The sequence below is a fragment of the Miniopterus natalensis genome, chromosome 2, assembly GCF_054644295.1.
Source record: "Miniopterus natalensis isolate mMinNat1 chromosome 2, mMinNat1.hap1, whole genome shotgun sequence".
Classification (NCBI taxonomy): domain Eukaryota; kingdom Metazoa; phylum Chordata; class Mammalia; order Chiroptera; family Miniopteridae; genus Miniopterus; species Miniopterus natalensis.
Genome location: NC_142082.1, coordinates 184,942,974 through 184,961,786, shown reverse-complemented (window position 1 = coordinate 184,961,786; position 18,813 = coordinate 184,942,974). Strand labels below are relative to the sequence as shown.

The 18,813-nt window shown below is 48.7% G+C and overlaps 1 protein-coding gene across 2 annotated transcripts in view; it reads right to left on the bottom strand.

The window, feature by feature from the left end:
• The window catches only part of ATXN10 (ataxin 10), a 122,512-nt gene extending 107,662 nt beyond the window's left edge, over window positions 1-14,850 (bottom strand). The window contains exon 1 of one of the 2 annotated variants that reach the window (XM_087814978.1): window positions 14,613-14,850. In XM_087814978.1, the coding sequence (XP_087671104.1) occupies window positions 14,613-14,728 (116 nt within the window). In that variant the 5' untranslated portion in view covers window positions 14,729-14,850. The remainder of the gene's footprint in view (window positions 1-14,612) is intronic. The other variant, XM_087814979.1, reaches the window with a different exon arrangement.
• Window positions 14,851-18,813: the final 3,963 nt, after the last annotated feature.

The following is an 18,813-nucleotide window of genomic DNA, read 5'->3' as shown; positions in this document are numbered from 1 at the left end:
GGAGCTGCACATTTATGCAGAACCATGGGCCATGAAGCACCTCATGTTGCTGGGCTTGCTCAGTGCTGGAAAACACTGCATATCCCTCCTCTCTGCCCAGAAGAGACGCTCCCTCCTTTAGCTTCAGGACCAGGAGCACTTGTACTCCAAGTGCAGTGTCTGCATCTTCTGGACAGCTAACATAGATCACACTGATGACCTCTGCCTGGGCCTGTAACATGTCTGCAGCCAAATCTCATCTTCAACACTGAATCCCATGGCATGACTCTGAGTACTAATCTTACTTTCTCCTCACCAATCTCCTCGCTTATCTTTTATTTTATTTAACTGTACTTATTTTTTTTGGTACTTCAAATTTGTTTTTGGAAAGAGGCATAGTGTAAATCAATCAATTGAAAATTGAGAAATCACACAAAGAATAAAGTTAATTTGCGCATATCTCCTCAGTCAGCCCTCTCTAAGTGTGGATCCTGAAGCTCTGACTCAGCGTTGCATGGAGTGGTCAATAATGACAGGAAAAGTTGAAGGTTACAGCACTGATCCTGCCTCCACAACTGTGAAGAACAATGAGGCATGTGAGCCATTCTCCGTGGCAACACGCCATAAAAGAACATTCACTAACTTTCTCAAGAAAGCTTTAAGGAATACTAAATACATGGCAGGCATTAATATGCTAAGAAAATACCCAAGAGTTTAAAACATTTCAAGGAATGCCAAGAGTGATCACGATTTCTACAACAAAGAATAAATTTATTATTTAATCTCACAGTCAAATAAAAGTAGAGCTCTACAACTTAAGTAATCTACAGTTACGCCTCTTTTTTCTAATAAAATGGCTAAAAGAATGTGTATTTACACCTGTGATAAAGCCAATTATGTCTTCTCTCAGCTGGTCCTTTGTAAACTGCCTCTTGCACTGGCATCATCTTCCTGCTGTGAATGGTCTTCACTCTCTGAAATCTTAACATTCAGTTTACTCAGAACTGCTCTCTACCCGGCCGGGCGTGGCTCAGCGGTTGAGCGTCGACCTAGGATCCAGGCGATCAGGGTTCGATTCCTGGTCAGGGCACATGCCCGGGTTGCGGGCTGCAGCCGATCAATGACTCTCTCATCATTGATGTTTCTATCTCTCTCTCTCCCTCTCCTTTCCCCTCTCTGAAATCAATAAAGATATATTTTAAAAAAAAGAATTGCTATCTAGCACAGCAAAAGCTTTGGAATCAAACTATAGGAGACTAAACAGATAGGAGAAGAGCACTGTTCTTAGGAAAATTTGAAAACTGATATTCTAACAACAGAACAATTAGTTCATGAACTGTCCTCTGAATGATTCCTAATGTCATTCCCAATGTTAATTTGTCATTTATGTACCATGCCTTTTTCCTTCTATTTTTATAAAATCCTCACCCAAAAATATATTTACTGATTTTAGAGAGGGAGAGGAAGGGAAAGAAATATCGATGTGAAAGAGAAACATCCATCAGTTGCCTCCCATACACGCCCTGACCGGGGATTGAACCCACAACCTTTTGGTGTACAGGACGACACTCCAACCAATGAGCCACCCAGCCGGGGCCATGCCCTTTCCTTTATTCATTACACTCTCAACCAAAAGAAAAATGTTTAACTAAGCTAGTCAATCAAAATATTCCTGAAATCCAAATAACTATTAATAGACACTAAAGAGTAATCATGGCAGCGTCTGTCTGGACACAATAATTCACAGTTGTTGTACACACAGAAAATAAACCAGAACGCTGATCACTGCTATTTCCTGCCCCCAGGCTGCGCAGCCATGGATTCCTGAACACACACCAAGCACCTGCAATCCTGTGTCTGCTCAAACATACACCCTCCACCAGAATGTGCTCTCCACACCTTCCCTACCCAGTTCTCAGCTTGAAGATTCTGTGTCCCCTCCACTCTTGGCCCCGGGAAAACTCCCCGACTAGTCCGAGTGAACCAGCTCCCATCTCCATGCTCCACTGGCACTCAGTCCAGAAGACTGGAATAATCCAACATTAGATTATACTCACCTCCTGTCTGCCTCCCCAGCCACCCCATAAATCCCCCACAAATACAGATCATCTTATTTTTTTCTCTATCTCTAGGGCCCAGAACTGGCATTCACTAATTGTATCTGTTCGATTCAGGTTTAAAATAGTGATGAGACTATTTGCATACAGACTGGAATGCTGGCTCACAGATTAAGTGATCCAAACACTTCCTGAGCACGTGCTCTGAGCCAAGCAGCAGGCCTGCCGTGTGCAGAGGAATTAGTGCACTTCCAGCAGCAAAAGAGAACTACTGAGGCACCAGCTCAGTCCTTCCATTTCCATTAAGAAATCCACATATCCTGGACTCAAAACCATGAAAAATGTCATATGTTAAGAGGTAGGTATCTTCTGATTGACATTTAACAAACATCTAATTTCTCTTCCTCACTACATGGTAAATGGATAAGTTTAAAGGGGGAGGGAGCTGTAACCTGATTAACTATATTTTAAACTTCTTGAGAGCAGAGACTATGTCTTAGATGTCTGTGTCCCTCTATGAAGAGTTGGGGGAGCGAGGTGTGTGTGGGGGGGAATACGGCCATTTCATCTAGAGCCATGTAATAAATAGCTATGGATTTATTCACAATGCTTTTATACCATAAAACCCATTAACACGTTCCCCAGATGAGGAAAAGGAAGCTTTTGCTCACTAGCAGTAAGAACCATGAAAGCACTGGACTCTTCTATGCTTCTTTACCTTCTAAAAAGCCCTGAGAGAAAGCTCTTTCGGCATTACAGATCCAAAGCAGTCATAATGTACTCGGTCTGCAAATTCTAAGTTCACTGTCAAGACAGCACAGCTAAATATGTGTAATGATTAACAACAGTGAAACAGCTAGTAAAGATCAGTCAATCGTTCCTATATTACAAATGTTAATAACAAAAATTGCTGTCATTTCTGCTTTAACCAAACTAACACAAAATATTCACAAGGACTTTAAAAAGCTTAGCTACTTCATTCAGAGGAGGCAGAAAGTACTTAAGAGGACAATTAAAATTCAACCGTTAGACATTCCTATTAGATAGGAATGCATACCCTGCAGACAGCATATAAATGAAATGTTACATTACACAACAAAAAAGGCCAAAAAAGCCTTTGAATTATACAAAAGGTAGAATTTCATTTCCTTCAAGTTTGAACAGATCTGTAAGTTTAATCTGGGCAAGTCCTGTTTGAGCAAAATTAAAGAAAACTACCCGTGATTACATGTAACACGTTAGAGAGGTCTAATACACTGTATGTATACACATTTTACAGTCAATTCATCAGGTGGGACCTCCTACTGAAAAGGAAACTAAATGCTAGTCATTGTAATGCTACAACTAAGACTTTCATACTTGTTAAAAGATTTATTCTAATACCTTAGATTTAATTAAAAACTGGCATATGCGGTTTAGAGTAGGTTAACCACTGTCACTAAGAAAAACTATTAAAATACACACAAGTTCAGAGATTAAAGTAACAATCACTGGTTGTTATTTAAAACCATAAGCCCTGCCTACTGATTTGACTGGGCTGATAGAGCAAAAACAGAAAATAAAATATTTCTATCTCCTGCCAAAAAAAGCCTAGGGCAACATTTTGAAATTCATCTTTGCAGACCTCAAAACTCTCCCCTTTTACACTTGTTCCTCTCTTATGTCACATCCAGGACTCTCCAGCTGTCCCTGACAGCCCAGACCACTCCATTTTGCAGGGTGGGCAAGCTGTTTCCTTACAGGATCAGAGAGGAAAGGCTCGAGGCTTTGAGGGCTGACAACCTCTGTCACAACTTCCCACCTCAGCTGCTGTAATACAAAAAGCAGCCTTAGGCAACACCTAATAGAACTAACATGGCTGTGTCCTAATAAAGCTCTTTTTATGGACACCGACACTTAAAAGTCCACATAATTTTCACCTGTCGTGAAATTTTACTTGTTTTCCCCAACCACTTAAAAATGTGAAAACCATTAACTCAAAGTCCACAGATCTAAACTGAATTAAGGAGAGAAAGTGAACATGAGGAACAAAGGGACAGTAAGCAGGAAGGAGGACCAGCAGGCTGTAGGTCCTGTGAGGCAGACTTGCTGGAGTGGGGACCTGGAGAGAAGATGAAAGGGTAGCTGGGGTGAGGCTCTCGCACTAAGATGGTGGAGGGACAGCACTGCAAGTAACGGTAAGGCCTAGGGAGCATATGGCATGTTCTCCGGTAAGGATTTTGGAAAAAAGAATGAAATCTTATCATTTGGAGCTACAGCATGGATAGACCTAGAGGGAATTACGCTACATGAAATAAGTCAGCAGCCAAAGACAAATACCACACGTTTTCACCTATATGTGGAATCTAAAGAACAAAATAAACAAGCAAACAAAATGGAAACAGATTCAGAGAGACAGAGAACAGGCAGATGGTTGCCAGAGGGGAGGTGGGTTGGGGGAAACAGTGAAAAAGGTGAAGGGACTGCGAAATACAGATGGGTAATTACAAAACAGTCAAGGGGATGTCAAGTAGAGCACAGGAAATACCGTCAATAATACTGTAATAACCACGCACAGTGCTAGTGGGCATGAGAAGTATCGTATCCGGGGAACATCTTGGAAAGTATCTGACTGACCACTATGCTGTGCACCTGAAACTAATACAAAATAATACTGAATGTAAACTGTAATTGAAAAGTTTTAAAACAGCAAAAAAATAGAAAATCAGCTTGTGAATTTCTAACAAAAACCCTGCTGAGATTTTATTTTGAACATCACTGAAACCACAGCTCAATTTTGGGAGAATTGATATCTATGCTACTGAGGTTTCCTCTGGTGTAATGGTATTTCTCACCATTTAAGTTTTCTTTACTATCTTTTGATAAAATTTTTTAATACTCTCAATGATGATGATAGCCACTGACACTTACATTGTGCTTACTATGTGCCCAGCCCTCTTCCAAACATTGCCATGTATAAACTCCTCAATGGCTGTAATGAGAGTACCACTTGTTTACAAATCGTCTTTCAACTCTAATGTGACTTCTCTAGGTTTGTGGCCTTCAGAGAGGTTGACTCAGCCTAGAGTTAGTCCCAGGGTTCCTTTGCCTCTGAGTGAGTGTCCTTGTCCACAGTCCAGTGACCACACCCTTGGGTCCAGAGACCACTACAAAAGACTGGAAGAATGAAAGAGCTGAGAAACTCTCCTCTGAGGGTACTGCTGGTCACAATTCTAACCTTATTTATTTTGATTTGTGGCTCTAACTTTTTCCTGTCTACTGTGTCCATTTAAGATAATTGAATGTGAGGGGTGGCTCACACTGACCACATCTGTATTTTGAAGTTGAGTCAGAACACCTTACCAAATAGTTCCATGTGGTCGTCCAGCTCATGGCATAGATAAAAATAAAAGGAAATTGTGATCACTCTAAAAAGTTCTTTTTATAGTGTAACTTAATTGATGTTCTCTCTTAACATAGTTGATCTGAATCATGGTTGAGTCAAGATGATATGGCATCCTTAACTAAGCTGACAATCCGTGTGGGTTTTTTCGTTTTGTTTTGTTTTTTGTTTTGTTTTTGGTGCATCCAAAGACTCTTGCTGGCCAGAGGCTCAGTAATGTTTGGGGAAACCTAGTGAATGTGTGTACACACAGATGGCTAGGTTATTTTTGAGTTCTGTAGTATGCTGAGCTCAGAGCTGTCCACTCCGCCCCTTTATGAAAGTCAACACACACGAGCAATCGGCAATACTGAGGCAGTATTTACCTCTTGAAATCACAGTCATTGTCACGTCTGGTAATTTTTCTATACTTTCCTTTCTACAGTCTTTCCTCTGTGCTCTCACTTTATATCCAAAGACTCAAGAAAATTAAATATTCAAGGACATAATAAAAATACTATGAAGTATTCATTATGCGCTAGGTCTTAAAGTAGGCACTGAGAATAGAGGTAAATAAGAAGAATCCTGTCTTCGGATGTCTGTCAGTCCAGTAGGACTTGTAGGTGATTAATGATTATAATATTCTACATAAAATTCTTTGAAAGAGGTAGGCACCCTTGGCCCCTCCAGTTAAGGACCCCCAGGGAAATTCTCCAGCAATGGGCAACAGGTTAATAGAGCAGGGATGCAGCCATACATTTGGACAGTTCAGAGGCACATTCCTTAGAGATACCCAGTGGGACTGAGCCCCAGTTGCCCACAAGTTACCAACTCAATAAGGAAAGCACCCTACATTCGTGTCTCCTTCCAGTCCAGCTCCCCCTCCTCCACACTCCTCATTCCTGGGTCACTTCTGATTAAATTACTTCACCCAAGTCCTTGCCTCAGGTTCTGCTTTTGGGGGGGAGGGGGCACTAAGGCTCAGGTAGACAAGGGGATGTGTATAAGGATGGTCTCTGCAGCGCTGCTTAAATTACCAAAAATTCAAGACAATCCAAGTATCTATTAGTAAGAGAAAAGGTAGGTAAATTCTAATACACTCTTGAACGGTATACTCTACAACAGCTGAAGTTAATGATCTAGCTCTCTAGTATGAACACTGGTAACACTCAAAATGTCAATAAAAACAGAAACTGCAGAGCTCATGGCACACCATTTATGAAGTAAGGAGGGAGAAAGGGGATTGCAGAGGGAAACAAAGGGCACCCCCACCACAATCCCACCTCCCGGTACTCACACCCTTCTATGGGACCCCTCCTGTGCTCCTGATCTGTGACCACTAGACCATGCAGTAGTAAGGGTGTGTGTCATTTCCAAGATTAGGTTATAAAGACACTCCAGCTTCCACCCTGAGCACACTCTCTTGGATCTTTGGAACAAGCCAGCTACCACGTCCTGAGCAGCCCTACAGGCGGTTCATGTGATGAGAAACTGAAGCTACCTGCCAAAGTCCCGTGCGAGCTGGGAGTCCCACGCTTCAGCCCCAGCCAGGCCTTCAGAATACTGCAGCCTGGTCGAAAGCCTGACTGCAACCTCTTGAAAGACGAGTCAGAGGCACCTAGCAAAGAAGCCCCAGATTGCTGACTCTCATAAACTGCACAAAACAGTAAATGTTTGTGATTTCAAGCTGCTAACTTGTGGGGTAATTTGTTCTAATACAGAGGACATTACAATATCGGTAATGTTTTGGATTTTGAGAGAACAAAACCAAATTTTAATACTTGTTGACTTTGCAACTGAAATACACGGGCACTTGTTAGATTATGTTGTATCATCCTCCATAAAGGCATTAACATTATCATGTACTTGTAGTTTTGATTTGTCAAGAGTTAAAAAACAACCAAACTAACAAAACCATTAGGGTGAAAGCTAATGATAAGCTTTAATTTCCCCTTTCCTTAGAGTACATAAGGATCCTTCAATGTCAGTTCCTAAAGCATTATAATGTCCATGCAAAATCATCTAAACTCCTCTGCTCAAGTCATAGCCTAAAGTTGCTTTCAAGTATTCACTTTTTTATTGGAAATTCTCATAGCTTTTTTAAATTGTTTAATATTGTTTTAAAAAGCTTTCTACCAAGGAATTCAAACACTGGCAAGAAATGACTGCCCACATCTTCTGGATCTGAACAACTACTTCTCTCCACTGAGTTACTGTATCTGTTTCTTACTCTCAGGTTCCAGAGCAGTTTCTAAAGCCTCTTAAGACAAGAACCTGATTAAGGAATTGAGATGAAATTAAAGACTTAACAAGCACTATTTTAAAATATGCAAAATTCTTAAGAATTACCACACGTTTCATTTCTTTTCACTACTGGCTGACTAGATCTGCAACAATAATATTGGTGAATGCTGGCCACCATGTACTGGCACCATTCCAACTCTACATGTAGCGCACTCCACGACCCCATCAACCCTCCAAGGTAGGCATTGTCGTAATACACATTTTACCAACGTGAAAACAGGCTGGGAGAAGTTAAAATATTTTCAAGTTCACACAGCTAGGAAGCTGCAGTGCTTGGATTTGAAACTAAGCCTATGCCTCACAAAAGCCTTTTCCCCCTGAACCCCACTGAGGGACTCAAAAAAGGCATCAATATTTCCTACTGGAGTATTTCAGGTGAGAAGAGGGAAGAAGGGAAGGAGCCGCCAAAACACAAATGGTTAAAAAAAGGCAAACTATTTCAGTCACTCTGCAAAACAGATCCACAAGGGCCCTGTGTTACTCAGAGGTAAAAAGCTGAGGTAAACTCCCCCTCCAAGCAGAGATCGAAGGTCCCAAACCAGTCAGATGAGATACATACTATGGCGAGCCCTGCAAGGCACGATTTCAACCGTGGAATCTTAATTATATTCACAATGTTGTGCAACCATCACCACCACATAATTCCAGAACTGTGTAAGTAAGTGCCCCAAACAGAAACTCGGCAACCATTAAGCAATAATCCCCCGCACTGTCCCAATTCCCTCATAACCTCTAATCTACTTTCTGTTTCTATGACTATTCTAAGTACTTCATGTAAGTGGAATCAAAATATGTCCTTTTACGTCTGCTTCTTTCACCTAGCACAACATTTTCAAGGTCCATCCATGTTGCAACATGTACTGGAACTTCACGCCTCCTAGGGCTAAGTAACACTGCCCTGCATTCCAGGTTTTGCTCACCTGCTCATCTGCTGAGGGACACAGGTTGTGTCCATCTGCTGGCTATTGTGTACTAGGCTACAATGAGCAGAGCAGACAAGCATCTTGAGTCCCTGCTCTCAGTTCTCTTGGGCACATACCTAGGTGTGGAAGTGCTGGGTCATGTTCTGTGCTTAGCTTTTTGAGGAAGCAAACTGTCTTCCATGGTGGCTGCATCACTCTGCATGCAGAAGGGCACCAACCTCTACATGTGCTCACTAACACTTTTTTTCCTTTCTCTGCTTTTTTGGTAACAGCCACCCTAAAGGGCATAAAGTGGCATCTCATTATTGTTTTAATTTGCATTTCCCTAATAACTAATGATGTTGAGTACCTTATCATGTGTTTCTTGGCCATTTATATGTCTTCCTTTATAAAGCATCTAAGTTTTTTGCCCAATTTTTTCACTGGGTTGTCTTTTTATTGAGTTACAGGAGCTCAGTGTATTCTGATACAAGTCCTCTGTCAGATACACGTATTGCAAAACACCTTCACTCTACGGCTTGCCTTTTCATTTCTTTTGATGAATAGAAGTTTTAAATTTTATAAAATCTAATTTGATAAAGTCAGATTTTTCTTGCATAGTTAGTGGTGTGTCCTGGATAAATGTTTGCCTTCACTCAGGGTCTCAAAGATATTCTCCCATGTTTCTTATAAACATGTTATAGTTTTAGTTTTCATGTTTAGGTGTATAACCCATGGTGAAATATTTTTGGTAAATGGTACAAGGTGTGGGGTCAAGGATCATTTTAGTCCAAGTTGTTCTACCACCATTTGTTGAAAAAAATTGTTTTTAGATTGTTTTGGCTTTGAGTGTCCAAGTATTTTCAAGGGAAGATACCTGAAAATGGACTCAATCTTTTATGCACAACATTCAGCGTCCAATAAAAAAAGATAGAAGCAAATGACGAAACACAAGACAACAAAACACAAGACAACATAAAGTTATGAAGCACATTCTTTCCTATAACTAATACGTTCAAGAAGATAAATGACAAAATGAATTCAAGAGTGTAATCTATTTTTAAAAATCAAACAGAAATTCTACAATACAGTGACTCAAAAATACAATACCTGAAACTAAGAACACAACAGACGACAGCAGGTAAGACACAGGAAAGAGGATTAGAGAACTACAGCAAATTAGTACAAAATTTTCAAGTAGAAGCTTGGAGAAAATGGAAACTACGGAAAGGAGCCAACGAGACACATAAAACAATGAAAGGTTTAATGCATGTGTAACTGGAGTCCCAGAAGGAAATGAAATAGGAAACAAACAGTATTTGAAAAAGTACTGGCTGACAATTTCCCAAAGTGACAGGAGACATCGAATTCACGAAGCATCACCCAAACAGGATTATCGTGAAAAAGCCAAGTTCCTCTGCCCTCGTGGGCCTTCCCTCCTGGAAGGAGACAGAGGGTAAGAAACATGTAAATTACCACACAGCGGTAGGTGCTTTCTTAAAAAAGGAAATAGAGTGTACAAGGTAACGGGGTTCAGACGTATGGAGGAAGCACCTGCACGACTAAACAGGATGTATAAGAGCCTGAAGGAAGTAAACAGAAAAACCATTTTAACTATACACAGACTGAAGAGGAAAAATAAGTGACATTGACAGAAGCTTTAAAAAAATATTGTCTACATGACTGCAGAAGAAACAGACCAAGCAGGCAGAGCGAGTCATAAGCTAGACAGAGAGAGCAATTCCCCAAGAACTGGGCAGGCACCTACAGCTGTCAGACTCTGCGTGCCAGGCACACGGGGAATGTGACACGCTCACTTTACTCAAGCTCAGCCATGAGCAATGAGGCATCAGCTAAGTATGAGAAGAATTTATAGAAATAGAATCCAAACGTTACATGATTTCATGAATACTCAAGAGCCAGAACATAATCTTCTCTATAGAAAAAAATAAATTACAGAGCAGCAGTATCCAACAGAACTTTCTGCAATGATGCAAATATTCTACGTCTGCGCACCCAGCAGGTAGCCATTGCCCACTGTGGCTACTGAGTACTTAAAACATGACTAATGCAAGTAAGGAACAGAATTGTTAATTTTTCTTATTTCTAATTAACTTAAATAGCCACATGTAGCTAGTGGCTACTTAATGGACAGCAGAGGTCTAGACTATGACACCCAATCTCATTTGCCTCCGCATTTTAACCCAGTGTGGGGTCTGGATACATCATAAAGGGAGACAATGGAGAAAGATACAACACGAAGGTGACTAAAAAGTTGGAAAATAATACCTCCAGGAAAAGGCCAATAATAGAAATTTTAATGTATTTATACGTTACTTTAGTTCAGAAAGAATTTAATGTGACTTGCCAAGACACAGACCACAGCAAGAAAAGTCACTTGTTAAATGTTAAAAATGCAGATATGTACATTAAAGACAAGGTATAAAACAAACAAAATAGGTTTAAAAAAAATTTCCTTCTCTTGAGAAGAAATAGTTGAGCAATATCTTAATACTGATACTTTATGACCATAAGCATTTTTTAATGGATTTAAGTGATTCATATACTACTATTCAAGAAGTGGGCTACAGAATATTGGTTTAATCCAGAGCATGAAGAATTTAGGTTGAGATATTAATGATCTACTGCTACTTAATAGATTAACCCAAAACTTAGCTGTTTAAAACAGTAACGGTGAGGGTCCTGCAGAGGTCTGAGGGTCAGGAGCTGCTAAGTGGAGCAGTCCTGCCTCAGGGTTTCTCAGGAATCTGCACACAGGGCTGAAGGCTGGGACTGACAGGATATGTGCGCAAAATGGTTCATCACATGGCTGCCAGCGGGCGGCCTCAACTCCTCACCACACAGATCCCTCGAAAGGGATGCTTGAGTGTCCTCATGGCATGGCAGCTGGCTGGGTGAGAGTAAGTGATCCAAGAGAGAGAAGAGAGAGCTGCAATGCCTTTTATGGCAGACCCAGTCTCAGAGGTCACTTCTGCCATATTCTTATTTAAAAGCTAACCACTAAATTCAGCCCACACTCAACGGGAAAGGAATGACCCTCCTCCTCTTGAAGGACCAAGTATCAAAGAATTTGTGCACAGATCTAAAACCACTACAATGAGAGATGAAAATTACCTCTCACTTGGGGGTTGGCTAAAAGTTGTCATGAGATCCTGGGATCCCTTTCCCTGAAAACCACAAAATTAGAATTATCAACTTTTTAAAATAGCTTCCATTGCTTTCTTTTATATATATGTGTTTTGGGTGGTTTTTTGTTTTATTTTTGTTTTTTAATTGATTTTAGAGGGAGGAAGGGAGAGGGAGATAAAAAACATGAATGATGAGAATCATCAATAAGCTGCCTCCTGCACGCCCCCTACTGGGAGTTAGCCCAAAACCCCGGCATGTGCCCTGACAGGGATTCCAATAGGGACCTCCTGATACATAGGTCAAGGCTCAACCGCTGAGCCACACTGGTAGGCTCCACTGCTTTCAATAAGGCAGATTAAACACAACTGGATTCTTGGTCACTTAAAGTCCAGCTATTTTTTAATAGCAGGTACACAGCGTGCTATACTTACAATATTCCAGGTCATCCCAATCACTGTACAAAGTGGGAAGTCTCATCCCCGTTTTCAAGATGAGAAATAAGAAGCAGAGAGATAAGCCCAGATTTTTGTCCAGATCTACCTGGTTCCCAAGTCATTGTTCTTTCCACCACCTGACACTTCTGTCACTCCAGCTACCACAGACAGAAGCTTGTTTTGTAGCATCACATCTGGGAAGACCCAAAAAACACATTTCTTTCAGCTAGTATGCATATTTTTTGTTCTGTCAATTACTTCCTTACTTTTGTCAGTCTGCTTCTGCTTTGTCTGGTGTTTTCTATTTGCTACTCTGAGGCCTCATTGTGCTTCACTTCAGGTCCCACCCAGCTCCTGGCACCGCAGCCCATCCTCCCTCTGGGTTCATCTGTATGGAGGGATCCTCTCAGCCCAGCTGAGCTCTGGCCTAAACCCCATGAGATCCCTCTGAGGAGCAACTAGTGACTTGTCCAAAGACACTGAGAGAAGCAGAACCAGGACCAGAAGCCATCCTTACAAACTCTCATCAAGGGTCTCTGCCTCCTCACACAGCTGCCTCCCCATCCCAAGACCTGGTCTCCGGGCTCTGCCTGGAACACAGGACAGTGCTCCAGTAAAACTCAAGCCAGATGTGGGAAGCATCCCTGTTCCCTCAATGCTCCTAATAATCCATTCGGTCCCTGAGTCCTGTCCACACAACTTGTATTTTTCAGCATTTCTCCTATCCTTCCCCAGGGACAACGTCCTAACCAGGCACTGTTCTCTTCCACTTGGGCGTCAGCACCAGGCCTTGTAAACTGGCTCAGGGTCTTGGATTTTATCCTATGGGTTACAGAAAGGGGCCTGATGTCTGAATGTCTGCCCTGCACCAGACACCTTACCTACGTCATCCAATTAATCCTCTCGGTGACCCTGCAAAATCAGGCTGCGGTCCCCCTGCACACACTGCTCTTCCAAAGTTGCCCTCTCACCTGTAAGCCACCCAGCCGACACAACCTAAAGCCCTTCCCGGCCCACCCATGTATCCAACGAACACATCCACGATGCCCCTGCGCCCCACCGCTTCTCGTCCAGACCCCAGTACAGTTTGTTCACACAGCACTTTCCCTAATGTGCTTGGAAAGAGGGATCAAGTCACATCCCCCTGTCGCCTCAGCCCCTAGCAAAGAGCCCGCTTCACAGCAGGTGCTCAACAAACGGCTGCTGAATGACTGGCGGGGCCTGAAGCATTAGCCCAATCAAGGTATCTCCCCGAAGCTTCCCATCACTTAACATTGTCTCCCAAAAAGCCCAAGGAGCGGTGACCTGGGCACCCAACCCTCTCTCCACAGACACTTCCTACTGGCACTGGAGGTAGCCGGATCAGAGTAGGGGCCAGTTTAGGACAAGAGGGCCTCCGGGTGCCACCGAGTCCAACCCAGGCCTGGAGGGCCCTTTCTTGTCCGCTCCCGGCTCTCTGCAGCACCCTCACGATGGCACCATTACCTGCTGGCGTCCCGGAGCAGGGCTTCCACAAAACCTGGCACTTGGGGGACATAAACGTTCCAAGTGACAGCATCAGCTAACATTTAGGTAGCACTACGTGTCAAGCCTCTGTACTAAGGCTTTGCTGGGCATAACCTCATTTAATCCTTACAATAGCGCCCCCCTCCCCCGGGAGGTACTGTCATTCCCGTTAAATGGATGACAAAACTGAGGCCCGCGGGTTAGAACAAAAGTCACACACGCAGTGACTGAGGGCACCGCACACTTTGTGCCTCCACGCGCTTTATTGCACTGATTCCTCTGTACAGCCCAGCAAGGAAGTGATGGGTCAGGCGCCCGCATTCGGGCAAGATGCCCAAGGCCTCTAGAACCCGGCCACGGACACGCGGCTCGGAGGGCCGGGCACCGCGCCCTGGTCGGCGGGCTCCTGGGCACCCGCGGGCTCCCGGGCACCGCGCCCCCGGCTCCGGTGCCGGCAGGGGCAGGGCGACTGAAGGGGCCTCTCCGGACCCGCGCCCTTCCCCGCCCCAGGGCGCCGCCCCCTGGGATGGCACAGCCTGGCCGCGGGGTGCAAATCCCAGCCCCGCCGCCCAGCGCCTGACGCTGCGACACCCCACGCGCCGCGTGTCCTGCGTGGGCCCCGCTGGACTGTGTGGTCCGTGACTCCCGGGGCCGCGTCACCGGCCACCCTAGAGCAGAAGCTTGCACTTCACAGGGGCGCCGAAGGTGGCGAAGGGGGACCGGCCGTGACGGTGCCCACGCGCCCGCCCCGCCTCGCACCCGTACCGGCGGGTGGGGAGCAGGTGTCAGCCCCCCCGGGGCCCTCGGGGGCCGACGCGGGCGGGGGCGCGGGGCAGAGGCCTGGGCCCGCAGCGGGCGGAGGGCTCCCCGCTCCCCGCTCCCGCCAGGCCGCGCCCTCCCCGCGCCGCGCGGCCGTTACCGATTCCGCTGCTCCTTGAAGAGCGCGGTGAGCGCGCGGAGCGCCTCCAGGTCGGGGATGGGCGCGGGCATCATGACGCCGGACAGCCGGTAGGGCGGCGGCCTGGGCGCCGCCATCTTGCCAAAGCCGAGCCGACAACGACGACGGGCGGCCGCTGGAGGAGGAGGGGCGGCGGGCGGGCGGCGGGCGGGGAGGAGCGCCCGCACCTCGGGGCCACGCCGCCGCCTCGCCCGGCAGCCGCGGAGGAGGGCGCGGGGAACCGCGCGGGGTCGGCGCAGCCCGAGGGCGCTGCCGGAGGGGAGGGGGCGCAGCCGGAAGTGCGGCCTGAGGGGACTCGGCCAGAGCGGAAGTGCGGCCGGAGGGGAGGGGGCGCGGGCGGAGTCCCGCGAGAGGAGGGGGAGGCCGGGAATGAGGGCCGGGAGGAGGGGCCTGGGCCCAAGGCTCACCTGGGGGGGGCAGGTCACCTGGGGGGTGGACAGGTCACCTGGGGGTGGACAGGTCACCTGAGGGGGTAGTGGACAGGTCACCTGGGGGGGCAGGGCACCTGGGGGTGGACAGGTCACCTGGGGGGTGGACAGGTCACCTGGGGGGTGGACAGGTCATCTGGGGGCGTAGTGGACAGGTCACCTGGAGGGTGGACAGGTCACCTGAGGGGGTAGTGGACAGGTCACCTGGAGGGTGGACAGGTCACCTGGGGGCGTAGTGGACAGGTCACCTGAGGGGGTAGTGGACAGGTCACCTGAGGGGGTGGTGGACAGGTCACCTGGGGGTGGACAGGTCACCTGAGGGGGTGGTGGACAGGTCACCTGGGGGGTGGACAGGTCACCTGAGGGGGTGGTGGACAGGTCACCTGGGGGTGGACAGGTCACCTGAGGGGGGGGTGGACAGGTCACCTGGGGGGTGGACAGGTCACCTGAAGGGGTAGTGGACAGGTCACCTGGGGGAGTGGTGGACAGGTCACCTGAGGGGGTAGTGGGCAAGTCACCCGAGGGGGTGGTTGACAGGTCACCTGGGGGGGGTGGACAGGTCTCCCGAGTGAGTGGTGGGCAGGTCCCCCAAGGGGGTAATGGACAAGTCACGGGGGGTGGGGGGGGTAGTGGGCAGGTCACAGGGGGGTGGTAGTGGACAGGTCACCTGAGGGGGAATAATGGACAGGTCACCTGATGGGGGGGAGTAGTGGACAGGCCCCCTGAGGGGTAGTGGGCAGGTCACCTGAGGGGTAGTGGACAGGGGTAGTGGACAGGCCCCTGAGGGGGGGTAGTGGACAGGCCCCTGAGGGGCGGGCGGGTACGGGAAGAGCAGGGGCGCCCGCAGACCCTGCTCCGGTTGGAGAGACGGGGCCCGACTCCCCCACTGCGGGGCGGCCTGTCGCCGGCCGGCGGCCCCAAGGTTAGTGACCCCGGGCGGCGCTGCCCGCGGGAGGGGACAGCGCGCCCAGAAGCGGGGCCACCCCACCGCCGCAGGTGCAGCTGGGGGTTCCCTAGAGAGGTGCGCCCGGCGTGTGGGCGCCGCGCACGGGCTGGGCGCTCGCCTGTGGCCCCCGCGCCCCGAGTGTCAGGGGCACCTTCAGCGGGCCCCGCCGTCGCCAGGCCGGGTGCTGGGGGCGCCCCAGCCTGGACGACCCCCCTCCCCCCCCGGCTGTCAGGGGCGCGGGCGGAGGTCACCGGCCCAGGGAGGGCGGCGCTCGCCGGGCCCTGAGGTGCGTCGCCCGCACCCTCCGCAGTCCGCCGGGGGTGGTTCCTAAGGGCGGGGTCCCTAAGTGTGGGGGTTCCTAAGTGTGGGGGTCCCCAAGTGTGGGGGTTCCTAAGTGTGGGGGTTCCTAAGGGCGGGGTCCCTAAGGGCGGGGTCCCTAAGTGTGGGGGTTCCTAAGGTCGGGGTTCCTAAGTGTGGGGGTTCCTAAGGGTGGGGTCCCTAAGGGCAGGGTTCCTAAGGGCGGGGTCCCTAACAGCGGGGTTCCTAAGGGCGGGGTTCCTAAGGGGGGGGTCCCTAAGGGCGGGGTTCCTAAGGGCGGGGTTCCTAAGTGTGGGGGTCCCTAAGTGTGGGGGTCCCTAAGTGTGGCGGTTCCTAAGGGCGGGGTCCCTAAGTGTGGCGGTTCCTAAGGGCGGGGGTCCCTAACGGTGGGGTTCCTAAGGGCGGGGTCCCTAAGTGTGGGGGTCCCTAAGTGCGGGGGTCCCTAAGTGTGGGGGTTCCTAAGGGCTGGGGGTCCCTAACGGAGGGGTTCCTAAGTGTGGGGGTTCCTAAGGGCGGGGTTCCTAAGTGTGGGGGTCCCTAAGTGTGGCGGTTCCTAAGGGCGGGGGTCCCTAAGGGCGGGGGTCCCTAACGGTGGGGTTCCTAAGGGCGGGGTCCCTAAGTGTGGGGGTTCCTAAGGGCGGGGGTCCCTAACGGAGGGGTTCCTAAGTGTGGGGGTTCCTAACGGCGGGGTCTAGGCGCGGCTCCAGCGCGACATGGGACGCAGCCCCAGGGGCCCCGAGTGGAGCCCAGGCTCCCGCCCGCCCCGCAGGCGCCTCCCCGCCCCGCTCGCGACCGCGCGGGACGCTCGCCGGTCCCCGGGGGGCTTAGCGACGCCTCGGAAGATGCCCCCGAGGCCCAGGGGCGCCGCCGGGCCCTGGCGGTGCGGCCCCGACCGGTCCTCGCGTCTCCTCCGGCCTCCATGTGCTCGGGACCCTTCAGGGAGCGCAGGTAAAGCGCTGGCAGGGTTCGCGCCCCCGGGGCGTCCACGGACCTGCTCAGACGACCTGGGAGCCCCCTCATCGGCCCTCGGGCTCCAGCACGCAGCCCGCACCCCGGGGCCCCAGGAACGCAAACCCCGGGGCCCAGGACCGCTCCCGCAGCGCCTCACCCTGTCGGGGCCTAGTTTCCGTCTCACCTGTTCTCGTTACCTATCTGTTCCGTGTACCACCGGAATGTATCCCAACGCCCAGGAAAGGACCTGCTCCAAGGTTATTCTTCGGTAATTATTACTTGAAGGCATGACTAACGGATGTCCTTTAAGATCTATCTTAGGACTGCGACTCTGGTCTTCTCTTCCCAGGAGGCACCGAGCCACGGGCACCTGGGAGACAGCTGGCACAGGTGTTGCAAGCCTGGGGACGGGGAAAGAAAGCTCTGCCAGGAGAAGCAAGTATCTGAGCGGGTCACCTGCCAGCACGGGGACAGTCGCCCGCCGCATATACACACACACAGCCCGGGTAGGTGCCAGGAGGCAGCAGAAAGCACCGCGGCTGGAGGCTCCACGTGGGCAGCGTCTCCTGGGGCGCCAGGGGTTGCACGTGGGAAACAGGAGTTAGTTGATGTCTGCAACGTGTCCATGCAGAGCTCCCAGCCAAGAGCTGCGTGGTGCTCGTTGACTACACACTGTGCTGACACCGGTACCCGTCCCACCCGCGGGCCCCTGAGCCGCAGGACAGGGAGGGGGGCCAAGCCCACCCCCGAGGTGGAAGAGATTTTAAACAAGAAACATTCAGAGGAAACTCAGAAGAAATATGCTGAAAGAAAGGAGAATGCCGCCCTCAGCAGTCTCCTAGAGGAGCCGTTCCAGCTGCGCCAGCCTCTTGCTTGGGCCATTGCAAGACCAGGCCAGAGTGCCCACCAGCAGGTGGCCGAGCGCCGGAGGGCAAGGAGCCCGAGTTCTATCTGAGAAAAAAAATCAAGGCCCAGAAAGGCAAATAAATTGTCCTCCCGCCTACCTTGCCTCACGTAATAAAAGGGATCTACCGTCTGTTTAAAATATATATATATATATTTTCAGAAAGGAGAAAGGCAATAACATGCCTCCAGAAGAAGCACGACAACCTGAAAAGGACGGGGAAGGGGAAGGGTGGAAGAGAGGAAGGGGGGAAAAAGTACAAGAAAGATTAATAAAGAAAGGGAGACGTTAACAGGACAGGCTAGAGATGCGGGCAAGTAAGAGAAACAAAAGAAACAAAAGAGCATTACGTTGGCCAAACAGTGGGTGCTATCGACTGCTGCCTGGGATCGACCGGAGGATTTTCAACCTTGACTGAGTTGACAGAACTAAGTTAATATTTCACTCACGCTAAAAGGTGTTTTTTAACATTACATAACGTTGCGTAATCATCTACCTTCGATCAGCAGTTTTCTGCCAGAATTTGTAAAACATGCAGCACCCGACTATTGAGTCAGGGGCCCCGACCTCTTTTCCCTCAGATTGTCAAATAAAAAACAATGACAGCGGCCAACA